The following is an 18,652-nucleotide window of genomic DNA, read 5'->3' on the forward strand; positions in this document are numbered from 1 at the left end:
AATGCCCTCTTTTTGTGTTTGTCCATGAACTAGCCTGTCATGGATGCGAGCGTGTAAGCAGACTTTGGAGGCTCTCACTGACTGCTGAAGGGAGGCTAGATGAGGCCACTGAGTGATTTGGTAGAAACAACATAATGAGCTACCAGGTGAGTGTTAGCAGCAGTAAGAAAAATTATTGGCATATCCATTGTTTTCGTTGTTGTTGCTGTTTTTGTTTCTTTCATCTCAGGGAAATCATCTCAGTGGCTTTCAGGGTTAATGCTCTCAAATAATCCACATTTATGCTTTGCATTGACGGGCAGACAGATGCCTAACAGTTCCAACTAGAAGTTTTAGTATTCCCTTAAGATGTACCTGAATTTAAGAAACATGATATCCAAATTGCTGGGTTTTTAACAATCTGGTTTATAACTCCCATTGGAAAGAAAGTAAATGAGCCCATCCTAAAACTAAAAGCTTTGCGATTTCTGAATTATACAGCAAAACAGGGGTTGGTATCTATTGCCCTTTTGTTCAGCAAAATGCCCACCCAAATGACGTCACTTCTAGTTCTTACCCAACTCCCATGTCCCCAGCATTCTTCCTTTTTTATACCTAATATAGTCCTTCATACCCTGCCACTATTTAAAGCTAAAACTTTCACTCAATCTACCTAAAATAGGCAAAGAAAACAAACTACAAATTTATACTTAAATTATACATTGGAGAACGCTGAAACTTATTTGAACTAAGATTTTGTCATTTTATAATATCCTTACTTATTTGACATGGTGGCTAAATCCCAAAATGGTTGGAATGTTCTTTAAGATGTTTGTTGGGTATATTTCAACATATGTAGTTAAACCTTATTCGATCTACTCTTTATCAGTCTTCTGTCCGCCCCCACCCCCCCAGCCCCTTTATCTATGGAAACAAGTGCTCCACTTTTTTCCATCTGCCCTGGATCTCCACTGCTCTTTGAAAAGCAGAAAAGATTTCATCTTGAGTTCCCAACGGCATGAGGACATAAGCTGTTTCAGGGCAGGCTGGTTTCACCCCGAGGTGAAGCAATGGCATGGAGTCTTGAATGTAAAGACCCAGGCTGGGCTTTCTGTTCACACGGACTCCACTGTTCTACTTCAGATCCACAGGTGAAGGCTGTGTCTGTGTGGACATCCCCATACAAAAATCTGATACTCACTGACTTCAGTATCATTTCTTCTTTTTTAATGGGGAGCAAAAGCATTGCCTCATTTCTGTTGCAGCGTTTGGTAATGGAAATCTAGAAACTGAGTTGTGACCTTGTGCCATGATACTGATTCATCAAATGTATTTGAGGAGAGGGATCACTTTTCTATAGTACATAGAAAATTTCTAATGTGAACTCATTATTGTTTGGATGTTGGCTGAGTTCCTGTGTCGGAGTTAAGGATAAGAAAATGTAGGTCATCATATTGCAATATATAAATATATAAATCTATTATACACCTTAAACTTATACAATGTTGTAAGTCAGTTATATGTTGATTTAAAAAAAAAAATAGCTCCTATGGGGAGGGAACAAAAACAATAGATAGGCTCAGAGTTAGTAACTTTCTTGTAGGAGTGGCAACTTCAGAAATATACATATACACTCATCAACAGCTGGTAAGCGGCAGAATCAGGATTCAACAACCCAGATTTTAGGGAACTTTCAGGTACTTGGCTTTTAACATTCCATTATATTCTAAAGTGAGTATCAATATTAAGTCTTATGTGTGAATGTGTGCTTGGGCAAACCACCACACTCCTTTGGGCCTGAGCTTTTTCGTTTATAAAACGAAAGACTTGTTTTAAAATTCGAAAGCACATAAGGTCCTTTTATGGTCTGAAATTTTCCTAAATCCAAGAAGCGTATATTTGGTTGACAAATATTTATTGAGCTTTCACATACAAACCAATATTCTTATCAACAAGATTATATATGATACTAAGCAGAATCTAATTGGAAGTCAATATATTTAAAAACTTTTTTTTAATGTTTATTTTTTGAGAGAGACAGAATATGAGTGGGGGAGGGGCAGAGAGAGAAGGAGACACAGAATCTGAAGCAGGCTCCAGGCTCTGAGCTGTCAGCATAGAGCCAGATGTAGGGCTTGAACCCACGGACCATGAGATCATGACCTGAGCGGAAGTCAGCCGCTCAACCGACTAAGCCACCCCGATGCCCCAGAGGTCAATATTTTAATGACTCATTTATATATTAAAATTCAGAAGGAATTTACGGTTTAAAGAACCGTATTTCTTTTTTCTTTTTATTTATTTATTTTGAGAAAGAGAGAGAGAGAGAGAGAGAGAGAGTACATGAGCAAGGGAGGACAGAGAGAGAGAGAGAGAGAGAATCCCAAGGAGGCTCTGCACTATCAGTGCAGAGCCTGATGTGGGACTCAGACTTATGAACTGTGAGATCATGACCTAAGTGGAAGTCAGAGTCAGATGCTCAACCGAATGAGCCACCCAGGTGTCCCAAAGATCTGTATTTCTAATAGCATCAGAATGAGATGGACACGTATTAATCCAAGTCAAAGCCATTATCCAAATCTGTCTCCCTCTTGGCTGCCTAGGTTACTTAACTCCAGAAACAAGATCTATGGGATTCTCTCTCTATAACATTATTGTCTTCCCTATTAACTCAAAAACCCTTCAACTGAGATGATCAATTTTAGGATTTCATCTTGCCTAAAATCACATCCATTTTATAAACCGATACCCAAACAATTTGCCTAAAAGTAAACTTCAGTCAATAAATTATCATCACCTTTGTAAAGTCTTTTCTCATCATGGGTGGTGTGGTGTTGGTAGAGACATTGGGAGGTGACAAGAATCATTGATCATTTTGTTTTCTATTAGCCTTCGTGGGCGAGAAGTCCTTCAAAGCAGATAAGTGGTGAATGCAGGTTTGTATTCCAAATGTTAACATTCTTTCGCATGTCTCGTATTTCAAAGAGTTGTCTATTGACCTTTGAAGAGACAAAAGGCTGAGAGATCTTCAGCACGTTGTGTTCCAAACCAATAATTTCATTACATTTTCTTTCTGGCTCAATCAGTCACATCATCACTTGCTAAATTGCCATAGCATGGGAGGTACTGTGACATTTGAAGTTACTTTTCACGTGGATGATTACTGCTCCAGGCTTTGCTTACTGTTGAAAAAGTTAGGTATCGGGCCCACAAACAAATTGCCAAAGTCTTATGAGCCACAAAAATTTTGGTCAGCCTGCTCCCCTTTTCAGAAGTTTTGGAATTAGAACGTTTACCTGATATGATTTAATATGCTTGGCTATTTGTAAAACTACTATGTGATGAATGTATCATTAATTTGGAGTGATTGAGAAAGACCATCTGAATTAGGGAGAAGGGTGAATTGTGGAATGGTTGTGAAGAAACAATTTATTTTCCTTTAAAAATACAGATTAACTCTAGGTCCAGGAAATAATGTCCAGACTGGGTCCTTTAGGGTCCTATTTTAATGAACGCATAAGAATGATTTGCACACACAATGTCAATTCACATGTAGTAAGTGTTTCAAAAAAGGTTTCAAAAAAGCCTAAGGATTTATGCTAGCATTTTGTTTAAGATCCTAGCTTTTAGGGGTACCTGGGTGGCTCCGTTGATTAAGCGTCCGACTTTTGGTTTTGGCTCAGGTCATGATCTCATGGTTTGTGAGTTCGAGCCCTGCATCAGGCTCTGCACTGACAGTGTGGAGTCTGCTTGGGATTCTCTATCTCTCCCTCTCTCTCTGCCCCTTCTGTACTCTCTCTCAAAATAAATACACTTTAAAAAAAGAACCTAGCTTTAATATCACAAAAGGTAAATGACAGCCTAGACCCTCATCCAATTATCACAATTTCCAAATTGTACGTTTAAGATACAGTTCAAATATACTTTATATTTATTCCCCACTTCATACTGGGCTCATGATATTCTCCCCTCCCCAAACCTCATCCCATTTTCCATCATTCCCTGTCTCAAGCAATGGCACTAACTATTCTTTATTTAATTCGTTAATCCATTAATCAAAAAATTGGAAGCCAGTCACTGTATAACTGGAACTTAGTGTTTACTCGTGTCATTTCTTTCTCCCTTAACTCTCTGTGTTTTGAGAAGTAAAACAAGAGACATTCAGCTCTAGAAAGGACAAAATACGTCTAAGCCCTTCGGTTCATTTGGCCAAGAGATTTATGTGTGAGATGGTAAGCATTTTTAGTTTTTTGGATTTTATACAGGCCAAATCCAGGTTAAGCACAGTGACAGTTTAATACCCAGAGTAGGGGAGATGGGAGCACATGACCAACTAATGGTGATAGAGACTAATATTATGGCTTCATGTCCCCATGGCAGCAGTGAACCCGAAATGGATGATCTTCTAGTAGTAAATATGTAGGGGCAGATAAAAGTGGGAGAAAAAGTAACACACACACACACACACACACACACACACACACACACACACACACAGAGTCTGTTTTCCCTGCCCAATTCTCACAGGCCACTTGTTTCCAGATACTTTTATCCTCTTGGTTCAGTGTATGACTACTTCAAAGATGGCGAATGTTAAAGTTTCAAAGAAGTAACCATATCACTTTTGGTCAGATTTCTTACCTAGTGAGACAAAGACTATTCTTGTCTTAGCAAAAACTCTTTAGGAACACATGCAATGAGATGAATAACTGTAATACAGGACATATTCATTACTCAGGTACTTAAAGTTTAGTATTGCATATTCTATAAGCAGACACTAATCGTGGGGGCTTTTCTTAGCTTCTTCTCTGCCACCCCTTCCACTCCTAATGATATCTGGGCGGTAGAATTTGCTCGGTAAATATACATACAATGAAGGTATCCTCATTTGTGGGCGTGAAGGAATGATTGCCATTATAAAGCAGTTTGTCAGGGAGAGAGACCGTGCAAAGAAGCTTGACAATTGCCCTCAACTGCCCATTACAGTCCCTGCCTTCATTTTTACTAGATTATCTATGACCTTTCTAAGTTTTTCTTATCTGCATGTAATGGTGTCTCTTCTGGAATATGTCACTTCACGACTCTTTGAATGATTTAGAGGTATCAGGCTAACAAATCCACACTCATTCCTGAAAATCACTGGCAAATGTTGAGGTTGGTGGAGCCCGTTTTGGTGGTTGGCAGGATGGCTTTGTTTGCAATGTGAAATGTATTTAAGAAGTTATTTGGAATCCCGGAGTATCGGTACTAGTAATGAATATGCTATGCTTGCCACACTGATTCAACCAATACCAAATCACCGGTTTATATCATGCATTTTAAACAAACATGTCTTCACTGTCTGAACCCTAAACAGTCACATGACCTGTCGTTTTGTTTTTCCAAGAGAAGAAGACTAATAACATTATTTATTTTAGAAAAATCCTCAGTACATATGGTGTTTGTATCTATCTTGCTACTCCTTTTCCCAGCCAAAATGGATCAACACATACAAACAATCCCTCACCTGTGTTATCTTTTAATTATTTGTAATATAACATCACTGGGATTGATTCTAGCAACGGACAATGATTGTCTTTACTTTGGGGGGCGTGTCTCAAGGATACATAACTGGATAAATTGTGATTCTTGGTTCATGACAAAGCCTTATCATAGGTCCATGTGTCTCTTCTTCTCTCTCTTCCTCCCTTCCCCCTGAATACCTACACACCTGCCGTCTAAAGCAAGAGATAGACTTGGATAGGAACCTGCATCTAACCAGATGGTCTGGGCCACTGTTTCATCTTTTATTTCCCCATACCTCAAGTAGTGGTCATTCTGAATTCCATGTGGGTCATTCTCTTGCTTTCCTTTTTATGAGTTTCCTTGAACATATGTATCCTTTATTTTAGTTGTTTTTATCTTTATAATGATGTCATCATGCTGGATATAATTGTATTGCTAAAATTCATCTTTATTGTTGCCTGTTCCTATAGTGTGCTCATTTTGCCTCCTGTATAATATTCTATTGTGTGAATATACCAGTTTGCATATTGACTTTCTTGTTCAGGACATTTGGGTTGCTGCTAGATTTTGCTGTTTTGCTATTCTGAATAGTGCTGCTATGAATATTTATGTACATGTTTCTTATTGCTTTGCTTATTAATTGCTTGCCAGAGAACTTAAATGGTAATAATAGCTTTTAAGTGCTTTCTGTGTGCCAGGAACTATTCTAAGTGTATTTACATATATATTAATTCACTTGAGGCTCACAACAGCCAGATGAGGAAAATACTATTGTTATTTTACTGATTTAAAAAAAAATGAAAACTCAGAGAAGTTAAGAAACTTGCACAAGATCACACAGCAATTAAGTAGCAGAGTCAAGCTTGGGAATCCAGGCGGTTTGGCTTTAGAATTTATGTTCTTAAACACTGCACTAGAATGTCTTTCTTAGATCTAAGAATCTGAAGGATTACAGCAGTTTATAAATATGTAACTTAGGTATTGACCAAAATTTCAGCCCAGGACCACTGTAATTTGGATCCATCCATGTGTAGCATAACCTGTAATGAGCAATACTGAAAATTCTCGTGCATATTATAACTACCCTAAAATATAGTGCGTATAAACTTCCTTGTATATTTTTTTTATCATAGGCATAAGCTTCTTTGTGAAACTGTTTCAAGGAGAGGATCACTGTGCTGTTTTTATTTTTGTTTTTTTAAGTAATCTCTACACCCAACACGGGGGCTTGAACTCACTACCCCAAGATGAAAAGCTGCACACTCTCGAGCCAGCCAAGTGCCCCTAGGATATTCGATGCTGCAGATATACCTCCACACCAGTGGTGGCACTTCTCTGAGGCATTTCCTGCAGACATCCTCGAGCGCATCATTCCAGATCACAGTCCTACCATGCTCCAGGCCTATCTTCATTCCCTTTGAAGGAGCACCAGCTTTTTCTATGTCTTTGTGCTAAGGGCACAATCTGGGCCCTGGGGGGCTCTCACATGATCAGATAATGAGTTTAAGGCAGAGGTGACTTGGATTCTTAATTTTCAGAGGAAGAGATGCTCTTAGATCAAGAGCAAAAATGCTCATCAGTCAGTAAAGCAGCACCCTCAAAAGTGTATGGAAGTTGTGGCAAACATCGGTCATGTCATTCCTAAGGTTTCTATTTGTTACTACCTAACAACTCGTAGTCAAAACATTTAGTCCAGAAACTCTATTGTCATAGATACAGGTAAAATATAAAGACAGGAAGCACAGACGCCATTTGTTTATTTTGTGAGCACCGAAGCCATCATCAGGGCCACCCTTCGTGGCTCCATTTATTTCTTGTTCATCCTGATTCTGAAGGTTTAGTCTCAAGAGGAAGAAGAATGAGCCATCAGTTGGATGAGTCATATTTTTGTTATAATCACAGGAACATTCAAAAATGAAATCATTTAATTCAGCTGAACGAACCTTATAAAAAGTAAGTTACTTCATATACATTTGGCAAAAGACTAATTAGCTATTTTGAGCTCTTCCTGGAATTATCTTGCCCATTCTTTCCACCCTCCATGACTCCCGCTTCCAGCTCTCTCCTTGCCCAGTGCTTTCCTGGTCGTGTTAATGAAAAAGAAAGGAGGAAGAAACATGTGGTTTTGACGACCTTCAAATCATTAAGGCAAAGGGGGAAGAGGCCCCACAACCAGTCGTCTTTGAAAAGTGAGCATCTTTCAAAGATACAAATATTTTCGAGACATTTTAATATTATCTTTATCATTGCTTTTACATACTCTGAATTAGAACATTATTTCTGGATTTCCCATCTTTAGCTATATCTGTATTGGCTTCTGTGTGCGTGTAGATGTATATATCTCTCCCCCTTTTCTCTTTCTCTCCAGGCAGATTTTCCAATATGTATCAACACATAAAAGTCAACGCTGATTACATAGATATTTGAATTCCTCTTCTACCATTTGTCAAAAATTTCAATTCAGTTCTTGTGAACCAAAGAGCTCTCCAGCAGTTTTTAATTTTTATTTTTAAAAAGGGCACTAAGTTGACAACAAGGGAGCTTACATTTTGTTAAAACTAAATGGGAGGTTTCAAAGAAAGACTAATCTTTGGTATTAGGGTCAGGATAATTACTAGCGACTTTTTTTCTCCAATGTTCTAAGGGTTTGTGAAGCATTTTTGTTACTTTAAAACTACAATGAAAACAAGCATATAAGTAAATTGCAGCATACCCACACACTTGCATTTAAGAGAAGATAGCCCCGTGCATGGCAGAAAAATTGACCTACTTATTCCCTGGTGTAAACATTCATGCTCCCTTTCACATCTTGGATTACCTTGTTGAAACTTGTTTTCAAAGTTTACCTCAAGCTCTCTATCGCCCGGCACCCTGGCTCAATCACCCACAGCTTTGCCTGTATTTCTGGAGCCTTACCACATGAGCCATTCGTGTGAAATATACGCTGAGATACAAACTCACGCAGCATTCTGATGTGATTGCCGTTTTATTTAACTTTTTAGATGCATTGCCTTTCTAGCTACATTTTAAGTACCTTGAGGGGGGAGAGACAAAGTCACTTAAAGTTTTCGGCTTCAGTTTCCTCATCTGTAAAACGAGTGGGACTAGACCTTTCTTGATCGACTCTAGCATGCTGTGATTCTGGTTCCCAGGACTCAAAGTCACCATGATGCTTTTTTTTTAGCTTTGCTTCCACAAAACTCTCGTTAGCTCAGAGATCCTAAAACCTAAACTAGAAGCCACAGAGCAATCCCTCAGGCTTCTGGAGGCATTATTATTCCTCATCCTGAGTTGTAAGACAGCAACATGTGAGTGGTCCAATTAAGATTTCAAACTCATTACTTCTGTCATTTTTTGTTAAATAGGCAAAAAAAGGATTTTTTCTATTGCTCATGGAGTGTCTGAGTATTTTTTTTTATTTTAGATCTAAAATATAGATAGGTTTAGATCTGTATTTTCTTTCTTTCTTTATTTAATATGAAATTTATCATCAGATTGGTTTCCAAACAACACCCAGTGCTCATCCCAACAGGTGCCCTCCTCAATGCCCATCACCCACCCTCCCCTCCCTCCCACCCCCCATCAACCCTCAGTTTATTCTCCGTTTTTAAGAGTCTCTTATGGTTTGGCTCCCTCCCTCTCTTTTTTTTTTTTCCTTCCCCTCCCCCATGGTCTTCTGTTAAGTTTCTCAGGATCCACATGAGAGTGAAAACATTTATTTACCACAAATTTTCAAGATGGGTTGAATATGCTTTCTGCTGCATTTACCACTTAAGTTCTTTCCCACATTATGGCACGATGCCTCTACTTGTATTATGCTTGTTAGTGTCCCGCACTGAATCGTTTTTTGTTTTTCTCTTTGTGTTCTGTGCACGTTATACAGCTGCTTTACACAGCCCCCATTTTTCCAGGTGAGGAACTTGAGTTGTGTGTTAGCAGTGGCTGCTACTGGCCGACATGAGCACTGGCCAGTCTGTTTGGGACACCAGGGGACACACTGCTAGTGGAGATGTGTGGAGACCGTGCTGCCCGGTGGGGCACAGAGAAACCAAGTTCTTTGGGTGAACATTGCTAAGCCTTCGAGAGGCACCAGACCGAGTCCTCGCTCCATTAGCAAATTGCAAATCAATATGTCCAACACATAATAAGGATCCTACTAATTAGATATTTGGGATTATGTTAACACCGGTTTGATACCTTCTACAGTTAAGATCGAATTGCATAACTGCTCTAGCCAACTTTTTAGTATAGGTGTTTAGTTTCTCAAGTTTGACTAGAGAAATTTGTAAACGTTATAGGTCTCACCAGTGTTTCAGTTCACACGGACTCTTGCCGTACGGCATCACCCAAGTGAGTTCTGAGGGACAAAAAACCCTACAGAAATTGCAGAGCCGGGGAAGCCTGTCTTTGGGCTCCTCCCACCCTCTCTGTGTTTTCTCCTCCCATCATCTCTTTGCATTATTATTAATTTTTTTGAACACAACTGGATCTACACTCTGGAGCACTTCTTACCATCTCTCCTCTTACGTGTTTATTTCTTTTCCACCCTAAGAATGTAAGCAAAGTTCCCAAACTTATTTGGGGTTCAGGTGACCGTACTTAAGGCAGTCACAGAGTAAGATATGAATATGCTTGAAGGAGGGGCTATAGAACCTAAATTAGAGCTATCTGAAGATCCCTAAATTTCTCTCTCAAGTCCTGACCTGTCCTCCAAATTCCAGACTTGGAATGTGAACTGCCTACCCACACTTGGACGTGGCCAGTGTCCACCGGGGGCCCTTCAGTCACCCTGGCCCCTCCACTGCCCCCTCTCCTACCCTTTCCTGCAGCATTTCACTTCTCTGCAAACATCACCATTTCTGTTGCCCAGGCCAACCTATAGCCAAGCGACAGGATACAGCTCGTTTTTCTCTTGCATTTACAAGCAAATCCTACTATCTCTGCCTTCAAACTGTATCCAGAATCCAAATCCTCCTCATCACCTTCTCCACTAACACCGTCAACCTGAATTTAAGTCTGAACTATTCCAGTAGCCTTACAACTGGTCTCCCTTCGTCCACTCACACTCTGTTCCCTAAGTACTGAGAATGAAGTCTCCAAAATCTGAGAGCGAGCACTCATCCAGCTGTTCAAAACCCTTCCATGGCTTCCCATCTCCCATCCTTACCATGGTCTGCAGGGTTCTCCATGCCCTGGGCCCTCAGGATACCCCTGGCTTCATTGCTACCACCCACCCTCCATGCTCCCCCGCCCCAGGCTTGCTGACCATCTCACCACTTCTGGGACATGCCAAGCCCACAGCGATCCCACAGTCTCTGCCACTGCTTGGGACCCTGCCTCTATGAATCCCTTTGGTTCTCCAGGTCTGTGCTCAAATGCCACTTTCTCAGAGACACCTGCCATAACCCCCCTCCGCCCATATATATAATGCCCGCCTCAGTATTTCCTTTACCCTTCGAAAGTTTTTTTTTTTCTTCAGAGCACTTCTCACCATCTCTCATCTTAGATGTTTATTATCTCTTTCCCACCATGAGAATGGAAGCTCAGAAAACCAGGACCATTATGGGGAGAATGTGATTCAGAGTCAGGAAATTCAGTCATGGGGTGGAGTCTACAGAGATCCCACCTGCACAATGGCATCTTGTGGCCCCACACAGGGTAGTTAGGGGAAAGGATGAATATTACCGATGACTAAAGTCAATATATTTTTTTTCCCTTAGGAAATTCAGACAGGTAGTCAACTTTACCAACTTTTACCACTTAGGCAGCTTTATCCACTTTAGCCCTTAGGCGGCTGTGGAAACCTAGCCGTTGTGGACGAGAGCACAAAAGAAAATCAAAGAGTGGAACAAGTCAGTGCTTTATAACTTGAACAATAGAAACTACAATCATCACTTGCTAATTGCTCCCCTATCATTCTATTTCAGCATTACATAAATTAATAGTGCCACATGTTCATACTAAACACCATTATTTGCCTTTGTTGTATTCTCATGTGAAACTAGACAGACATCACGATCAGACTTTGGACTCTGATCATGGGCATTGATTGCAAACGGTGCTGACGTAAGTCAGTGAAATCTGGAGTCGCCACCACTACTCAGGATCTGAATTTTCAATCCTGTAAATGTGACCGAATAGCTGCCACCTCTCCTAGGTATAACGAAAAGGTTACTTTCTTGGTGGTAACAGGTTTCCCTACTTAGTTGTAGACGTGGCTGATTTCCTATGTTGCATTTAATTTCCTTTAGTTTTGTTAAGATTTTGAATAATGAGGTACTGCCTTACACAATTCACACATGCATTTGAACGATTTGTCTTCGATTTCTTTCCAGAATAGTGTTCCAAATCATCGGAGGAGCCAGCAGATTGGAGTGTAGGATATTTCTGAGCAGGGTCTTACAGTAAATCTCAAAGCATGCCACCGGTCTGCTAGCTAGCCTCTGACGCTACAGTTGGTCTATACTTGACTTTTACCAATACACTGAGCTGACGGAGTGCAGAATAACGGCAGGTTGAGCAAACTTAATGTTTCTCTCTCCTTATTTAAATTTGCTTTAGGCTCTTTCCTGTCTCGTCAGCACCCAGAACTTGTAACCTAAAATTTGCACAGAAGTAATTTCAAACAGCTGTAACTACTGTAGCTCCGCCCCCTCCTTATCTGTGTGTTGCTTTCCCTCAATTCATTTACAGGGTCCACCGCCTTCTGGAAGCAGGTGTCCCTCCTTGTGATGTAGCCTCTGGTCAATAGTCGCCTAATGTTACGTCACAGGCCTGCGTCATTCGCCTCACTTCGTCTTGTTGGGTGGGCATTTTCTCATCTCGCCTCAGCCCCAGAAGGGTGAGTGCAGGACAATAAGATATTTTGAGAGAGAGAGAGAGAGAGAGAGACCACATTCACATAACTTTTGTTACAATACGTTGTTATAACTGTTCTATTTTATTCCTGTTGTTAATTTCTTTCTGTGCCTCATTTAGAAATGAAACTTTATCATAGATGTGTACATATAGGAAAAACTATAGTATATATAAGGTTGGGGACTGTCTGCGGTTTCAGGCATCCACGGGAGGTCTGGGATGGTGTCCCCTGAGGATGAGGGGGGAATGTCTGTAATGCCATCTTGCTGTCTCTGTGTCGCAGATCATTTTAAACTTTCACTTAGAAGTCATTTTCAGAGCACACGACTCCATGAAAAGATAAGGAATTGCGGTTTGGGACCACAATTTAAAGGCTTGTAAATCATCATTTAAAAAATAATCTGCTTTACAGTGGCGTTTTTCATGGTGGGTTTTAGGAAATATCAGTGTTTTCTAGTATATCTACAAGAGTTTGTTTGCAAATAAAAACACATTTATTTTACTTAACCATTAGCTTTATACCACTTTTGGAAAGCATGCCTACCTAATTTGAGAGAGCAATACTAAGAGTAAAAGGGGGTGTCATGAATATTTATGCTGACTTCACAGGGATAAAGAGGGATTATCCCAGGCAATAATGCAAAACGGGGATGATTTAACAAAATTCATTCTGTTTTAATACTAACTTAGTCTCTAGCAATTTACAGCTTTCCTCTCCAAGAAATATTCCTGCATTCCGAGAAAGAGATAACATAAGTTGTGAAAAGGCATGTAACAAGGTCAAAGGGACAGATGTAAAACAAAATAACGTAACTTTTCAGGTTAAGGAAGAAAAATTTTAAATTAAATGCAAAAGAATGAAGGCAGAAAAAATGGGACTGACATTTTAAAATCAGAAAAAGCGTTGTAACGTTAACTACTTTTTTCCTAAGCCCTAATTTACCAGGATTAAAAGGCACTCCATTGAATTTAAAAACAATTTTTTTTCATGACAGTAGATTAAAAACTATTTTATTTAATGAGTAGGACATTTCCGGGCTCAACAATTTAAAATGCAAAAGATGGAAAATGGAGACAGAATCAAAACCCTTGGGAAGTATGCATGAGTGACAGCTTCATTCATGTTTCCCTCTCTTGGCTATGAATGGATTAAGGACACAGCTCAGAGGTAATAAAGGAAAACTAAGTGCTCAATAGATAAATGACAAATACTAACTGCTCAGTAAATGTTTCTGGGATATGTAATAGAATATATTTTTTTAAAAGACTAGTCATGTTCACTCTACAACGTCCTATAATGCAAGTGCTGAAGAATACTGAGCAAACCAAAAGTCCATTGTGTTTCTTTAGTCTGCTCAAAGTGAGGTTGCATTTCTATGTGCAAAACACAAGCCAGAGACCTAAAAGAAAGCAGTCTTCTTCCTCTTCAGAATAAATAGAAACAGACACAATTTCTTTATCATCAGGAGATTTTGTAGAAAAAGTATTTCAGGACTAATGTTATGATCCAACTTATGGGCTCTTGTCAAGAACCGTAGCATCACCTTCTGCCTTGTTTCCTGACGGAGCGATGGGACTGGTACCGGATAATGTCTACTGCGGGGACAGGCTAGTTTGTGATCCAGAGCGCAGACTTTGGGCCCAATCCAACTGGGTTAAAAGCTCATTCTACCATATCCACATGGATAACTTCAGGCAACATATCCTCTCTCTGAACCTACGAAGTTTCTTCCTCTATAAATAGGGATAACAATGGTGCCAACCTCCTAGAGTTGTTGAAGGAGCCAATGATTAATATGCACAAAGCACTTAGAAGTAGGTCTGGCACATCATGCCACAAATGTTACTACTGCTATTAAAAAGTCAGTGTTCCTTTGATGGTGATACTTGTGACTAGTGGCTGCATGATTTCAGATAGGGTTCCCTTTCTTTCCGTGGTCATTTGTTCAGATGACTTCTCTAGTCAGGTCTCCTCTTTTTATAAACTAATTATTTTGGGAATGTACTAAATCTTGGTTTGAAGACATGAAATAAATCCGTCTAAAGTCACATTTGTTTCTTTCCTGCACAGATGGCTGAGTAGAATCTGTGTTGATTGCACCTTTATTTTGTACATTAAGGCTCTAAGAACAGCGGCTTCCTGAGACTGACTGGGAAACTGTTTTGATTGACGGGTCTCACCAGGACACCAGACTGTGCAGGCAGATAAGAAGCCAACTGGGAGAAGATATCAGGGAAGGTAAGAATGCCATGATCCCTTTATATGAGAGCTGGGAAACTGGCTCTGGGAAGGGGAAACTGCAGAGCAGCAAAATGATCTTGATTACTAGTGACATTTAATTGCAATTAGGTTTCTAACAACAGCAAAAAAAGATTATAAAACTCTTCGGTTTCTTTCACATCAAACTGCCCATGCTTGGAATATTGTCGTGTGCATTCTTCCTGCAACACCATCAAAAACAGGTTCACTGTATTTGCAACATACTGAGAAGAGTTAATGGCCAGTGCAGGAGTTCTCCTGGCTTCAGAGTTCAAAGTTATCTGCTCCCGGATTCAGCCACACAAATTATTCCCTGAGAGTAATCTTCAGTGAGTTGCTAGGAGATGACCGGTTTATGTTTTCCTTTGATTATAGGGCATAACCGCCCCACTGTCAAAATGCCAAAAGTTAAAAAAAAAAAAAAAAAGGCAGTGATTGCTTAAGAAAAATTTTTTCCTGTTACTTGCAGTGAGGTATTGAAACCTGGACTATTTTGCATACAGGGAGCTCAAGGGAGCCAAAAAGATCTATGCGGTATAAGAATTGTTATCTGAGGGGCGACTGGGTGGCTCAGTCAGTTGAGCGTCTGACTTCAGCTCAGGTCATGATCTGGCAGTTGGTGAGTTCAAGTCCTGGGTCGGGCTCTGTGCTGACGCTGACAGCTCAGAGCCTGGAGCCTGCTTCCGATTCTGTGTCTCCCTCTCTTTCTGCCCCTCCCCCGCTTGTGCTCCCTCTCTCTCTCTCTCTCTCTCAAAAATAAATAAACATTAAAAAAGAAAAGAATTGTTACTAAGACCAATTACATGTCAATGGTAGTCAGCACGTGACCAATGCTTCCTACATATTTGTGTAATCAAACCAAGTCATGAGTTTTTAGCAGTTTCTTAAAAAATAGTATTATGCATAGGTATGGTGAATGGCTTATGGTTTAAAGGAAGTGCTTACACATATTGGTGGGCACCTGGCATGGGTCAAAAGAGGTAAAGGGCCAGCAACGGAGGAGTTTAATTAAGCTCAAACCTCTGGATAGAGGTGAAATAAAAAGAGAAAAGACTGTAACGCTTCTGGCCCCAACACCAGGGCTCATTTTGTTATGCCATACCATCTCCTGGACATAGAGTTATGTGATATGTAATTGTTTTTCTGTGATAGCCAATATAGTGATTAAAAGTGACAACCCGGTTTTAAATAATAACTACTTACTGGCTGTGTGAATTGGACTGAATTACTTACATCCTCTGTGCCTCAGTTTCCATTCCTATAAAATGGGGAAAAATAATAGTATATACTTCTTAGGACCAATGTAGGAATTGACCTATATAATTACAGTGAAATAATATACGTAATATACTTAGAAAATATTATTCTTAGCAAAGTGCCTGATACGCAAAAATGTTTAAGGGGCCATAAGATAAGCTATCATTTTCACTATGATTATTAGTATTTTTAACATTATTTTACTGCATCCTGAACAAGTTTAACACCACCTGAGAGCTTGAGGGTCAGGTATATGAAACCTGAAAAAGTTGAGAAGCCACAGGTTTAGATAAATAGGGGAAATGAACAAAAGCAGGAAAAATTCAAGGAAGCAAAGAGAAAGCTGAGGTTTTCTTAAGTCTGCTGTCTTGTTAGTTGTGGGTTACCACCCTATTCTCAATAATTTGGTGTATATGCGCCTCAGGCTACCTAAGGCTGGCCACTTATTAAGCAGATCCTGTGAGCAAGGGCATCTATGTTTATGACACTTGAACCTCCTGTTTGCCTGGGTGTTGAGCAACAGAATGGACAGACCTCTGGGATTTGGGAGCTCCAGGTTCTGGTCGCTAACTGGGTGGGTGTCCTCAGGGATCTTTCGGCCTTTGTGGACTTCCATTTCCTCATTTGCAAATGAGGTAGTTGGACATTGTTGCTTTGATCTCCACGTTTTTGTAATTTTATGATCTGTCTATATAAGAGCCGTGTCTGCTCTAGTTTCCTTTGCAGGTGAGCTCTGGGCAAATCTGTCATGTGGAAACCCAGAGTTGCAAATCAGAAACAGTTAGATGACCTCCTTTTGCTCTATAAACGAGTAATACGCTCCGTAAATGGATTATCAGACCCTGTTAAATAGCAAGATCGCCCAATGACGATAAAATAGAATGTGGTTTACAATAAAACAGCTTATCTGTTGCCTATTGTGTAAAGCAAAGTATGCGATAGAGTTGTTTAAATGGTGCACTTAAAAAACTGCCCTGGCAAATCACTTTCTTCGAGAGAGGTTACCAAGAAAAATGCAAAAGGAAAATTCAGTGTTTCTGGTTTGGAGAGGCAGCAGGTGCGAGTCACAGCTCTGGTACTAAATCGAGAAGGCTCTGAGGAGAATGACGTCAACAGACTTGCCGGTATTATTTTTATGGAGACTCTCAAACCACCATGAACGGTACACTGTAATCAATTATTAAATGTGATCCAGGGTAGGGCAGTCTATGCTAACACAATTCAGATACGTTTTTCTCTCCAGCGTTCTGTTATCAGTTATGCGATATATAGAGTAACAGTTAATAAGGATCAGTTTCTGCAACTCCATCCTGCAACCTACTTTTTTATTGTAAATAAACCAGATGAGGGGGAAAAAGGCAAAGGGAGAAAGTGCCATGTTTCAAGCCATTTGTCTTGGTATTTTAGCGACAAGCTTAATCTAATTAATTGTATTTGGCGCTGACTAGCTTGGCATAAGGTGTTAGCTTTCAGCTGCAAATGAGTAGCGCTTGACAAGGTGAGAAATCCTCCTTTGATTGTGAAATCATCCAAGATGCATTTCTAATCTCTTTTGAAAATGAAAGCCCTAGGACTACGTGATTAAAACAAAAACCCAAAACCCCAAATCCCCTCTTACACCTAACAGCTGAGCTCTGCAGTGGAGGACGATAGCCTGGTTACTACACATGGCAGAGAGAGTTGTCCCCACATACTCAACCTTCTTACCTTGTACTAGAAGTTTTAACCGGGCACATGGCTTTAGCCAGCCAAAGACGACATTTCTGTTTCCCTTGCTTTGCTATCAAATTTTGGTTGGTGAGTTTGAGAGGAAATGATGTGTGTGCCCTCCAAGGAGCCGTGGCCTTAAAGGGAAAGGACGTTCCAACTACTTTCCCCTTTTCTCCTCTCTGGGGAGAGGTGTTAGGATCTGGAACAGCCATCTTGAACATAAAAGGGAGGCCGTGTGTTGAGTGGGGAGGAAGGAGCCTAGGTGTCTGATAATTATGGACCTGCTCCTCTTGTGTTACCAATTTGTACTTTTACCTGAGTGGGCAATAAATATCTCTCATTTAAGCCTCTATTGCTTTTGGATCTCTGTAACAGGCCTGAGCTTTTATCCCAATGAATGGACTGGACACTTGGAATCCAACACGTTATAATAATCTCATTCAATTTATGCATAGTTACAAGGAGAATGTCTGTGCATTTTTGGTAAATTTTATTTTCCTTCTGTCACATGTTGAAATGTTGGCTAGTAAACATATTCCTGGTGGCACCATAACCCTGTGCTGCTTTTGAAGGTCTTATTTCCTCCCTCCATTCCTCCCTCTCTCCTTTCCTTCCTTCCTTCCTTCCTTCCTTCCTTCCTTCCTTTCTTTTTTCCTTCCTTGAATGCTTTATCATCTCCACTGGACTACAAATTCCTTGACAAGAACAAGACATACATGCCACGTTCTGTAGTTTTCTATCCCAAAGACTAAACACAGAGTTTTACACATTGAAACAGTCCTTGCTGAGCCTTTGTTCAAGAAATACTCAAAAGACATGCACAGAGCTGCGTTAATTTTTAACATCACCATGCATTTAACCGAATTCCTGAAATGAACAATTTGAAAACAAGTGCCTAAATTATATGTAAAATTTGATTTCTAAGTTTCCAGACAGACCTTGTTAATCACTAATGATAACAATACATTTAAAGAGACATTTCAGTAGAGTTTAAAATGATTCAGTAGCTCAAGAAAGAGCCTTAGGCACAACGAACAGTAATATGATATTAATAAGATGGAACTTGTAAATCTGTAAAGCAGC

At 40.0% G+C, this 18,652-nt stretch overlaps 1 protein-coding gene and 1 long non-coding RNA gene across 6 annotated transcripts in view; one reads left to right on the forward strand and one right to left on the reverse strand.

The window, feature by feature from the left end:
• The window catches only part of LOC122237843, a 77,018-nt gene extending 62,443 nt beyond the window's left edge, over window positions 1-14,575 (forward strand). For 2 of the 3 annotated variants that reach the window (XR_006216509.1, XR_006216511.1), the window contains exons 3-4: window positions 34-146; window positions 14,463-14,575. This is a non-coding gene — a long non-coding RNA (uncharacterized LOC122237843). Of the gene's footprint in view, window positions 1-33; window positions 147-12,177; window positions 12,326-14,462 lie in introns of all 3 variants that reach the window. The other variant, XR_006216510.1, reaches the window with a different exon arrangement.
• Window positions 1-18,652, reverse strand: part of SORBS2 (sorbin and SH3 domain containing 2) — a 221,503-nt gene that overhangs the window by 111,548 nt on the left and 91,303 nt on the right. For all 3 annotated transcript variants that reach the window (XM_042983004.1, XM_015545140.2, XM_007098994.3), the window contains exon 3: window positions 15,836-15,860. In XM_042983004.1, coding sequence (XP_042838938.1) covers window positions 15,836-15,858 — 23 coding nt within the window. In that variant the 5' untranslated portion in view covers window positions 15,859-15,860. The remainder of the gene's footprint in view (window positions 1-15,835; window positions 15,861-18,652) is intronic.

Source organism: Panthera tigris, chromosome B1 (assembly GCF_018350195.1).
Source record: "Panthera tigris isolate Pti1 chromosome B1, P.tigris_Pti1_mat1.1, whole genome shotgun sequence".
Classification (NCBI taxonomy): domain Eukaryota; kingdom Metazoa; phylum Chordata; class Mammalia; order Carnivora; family Felidae; genus Panthera; species Panthera tigris.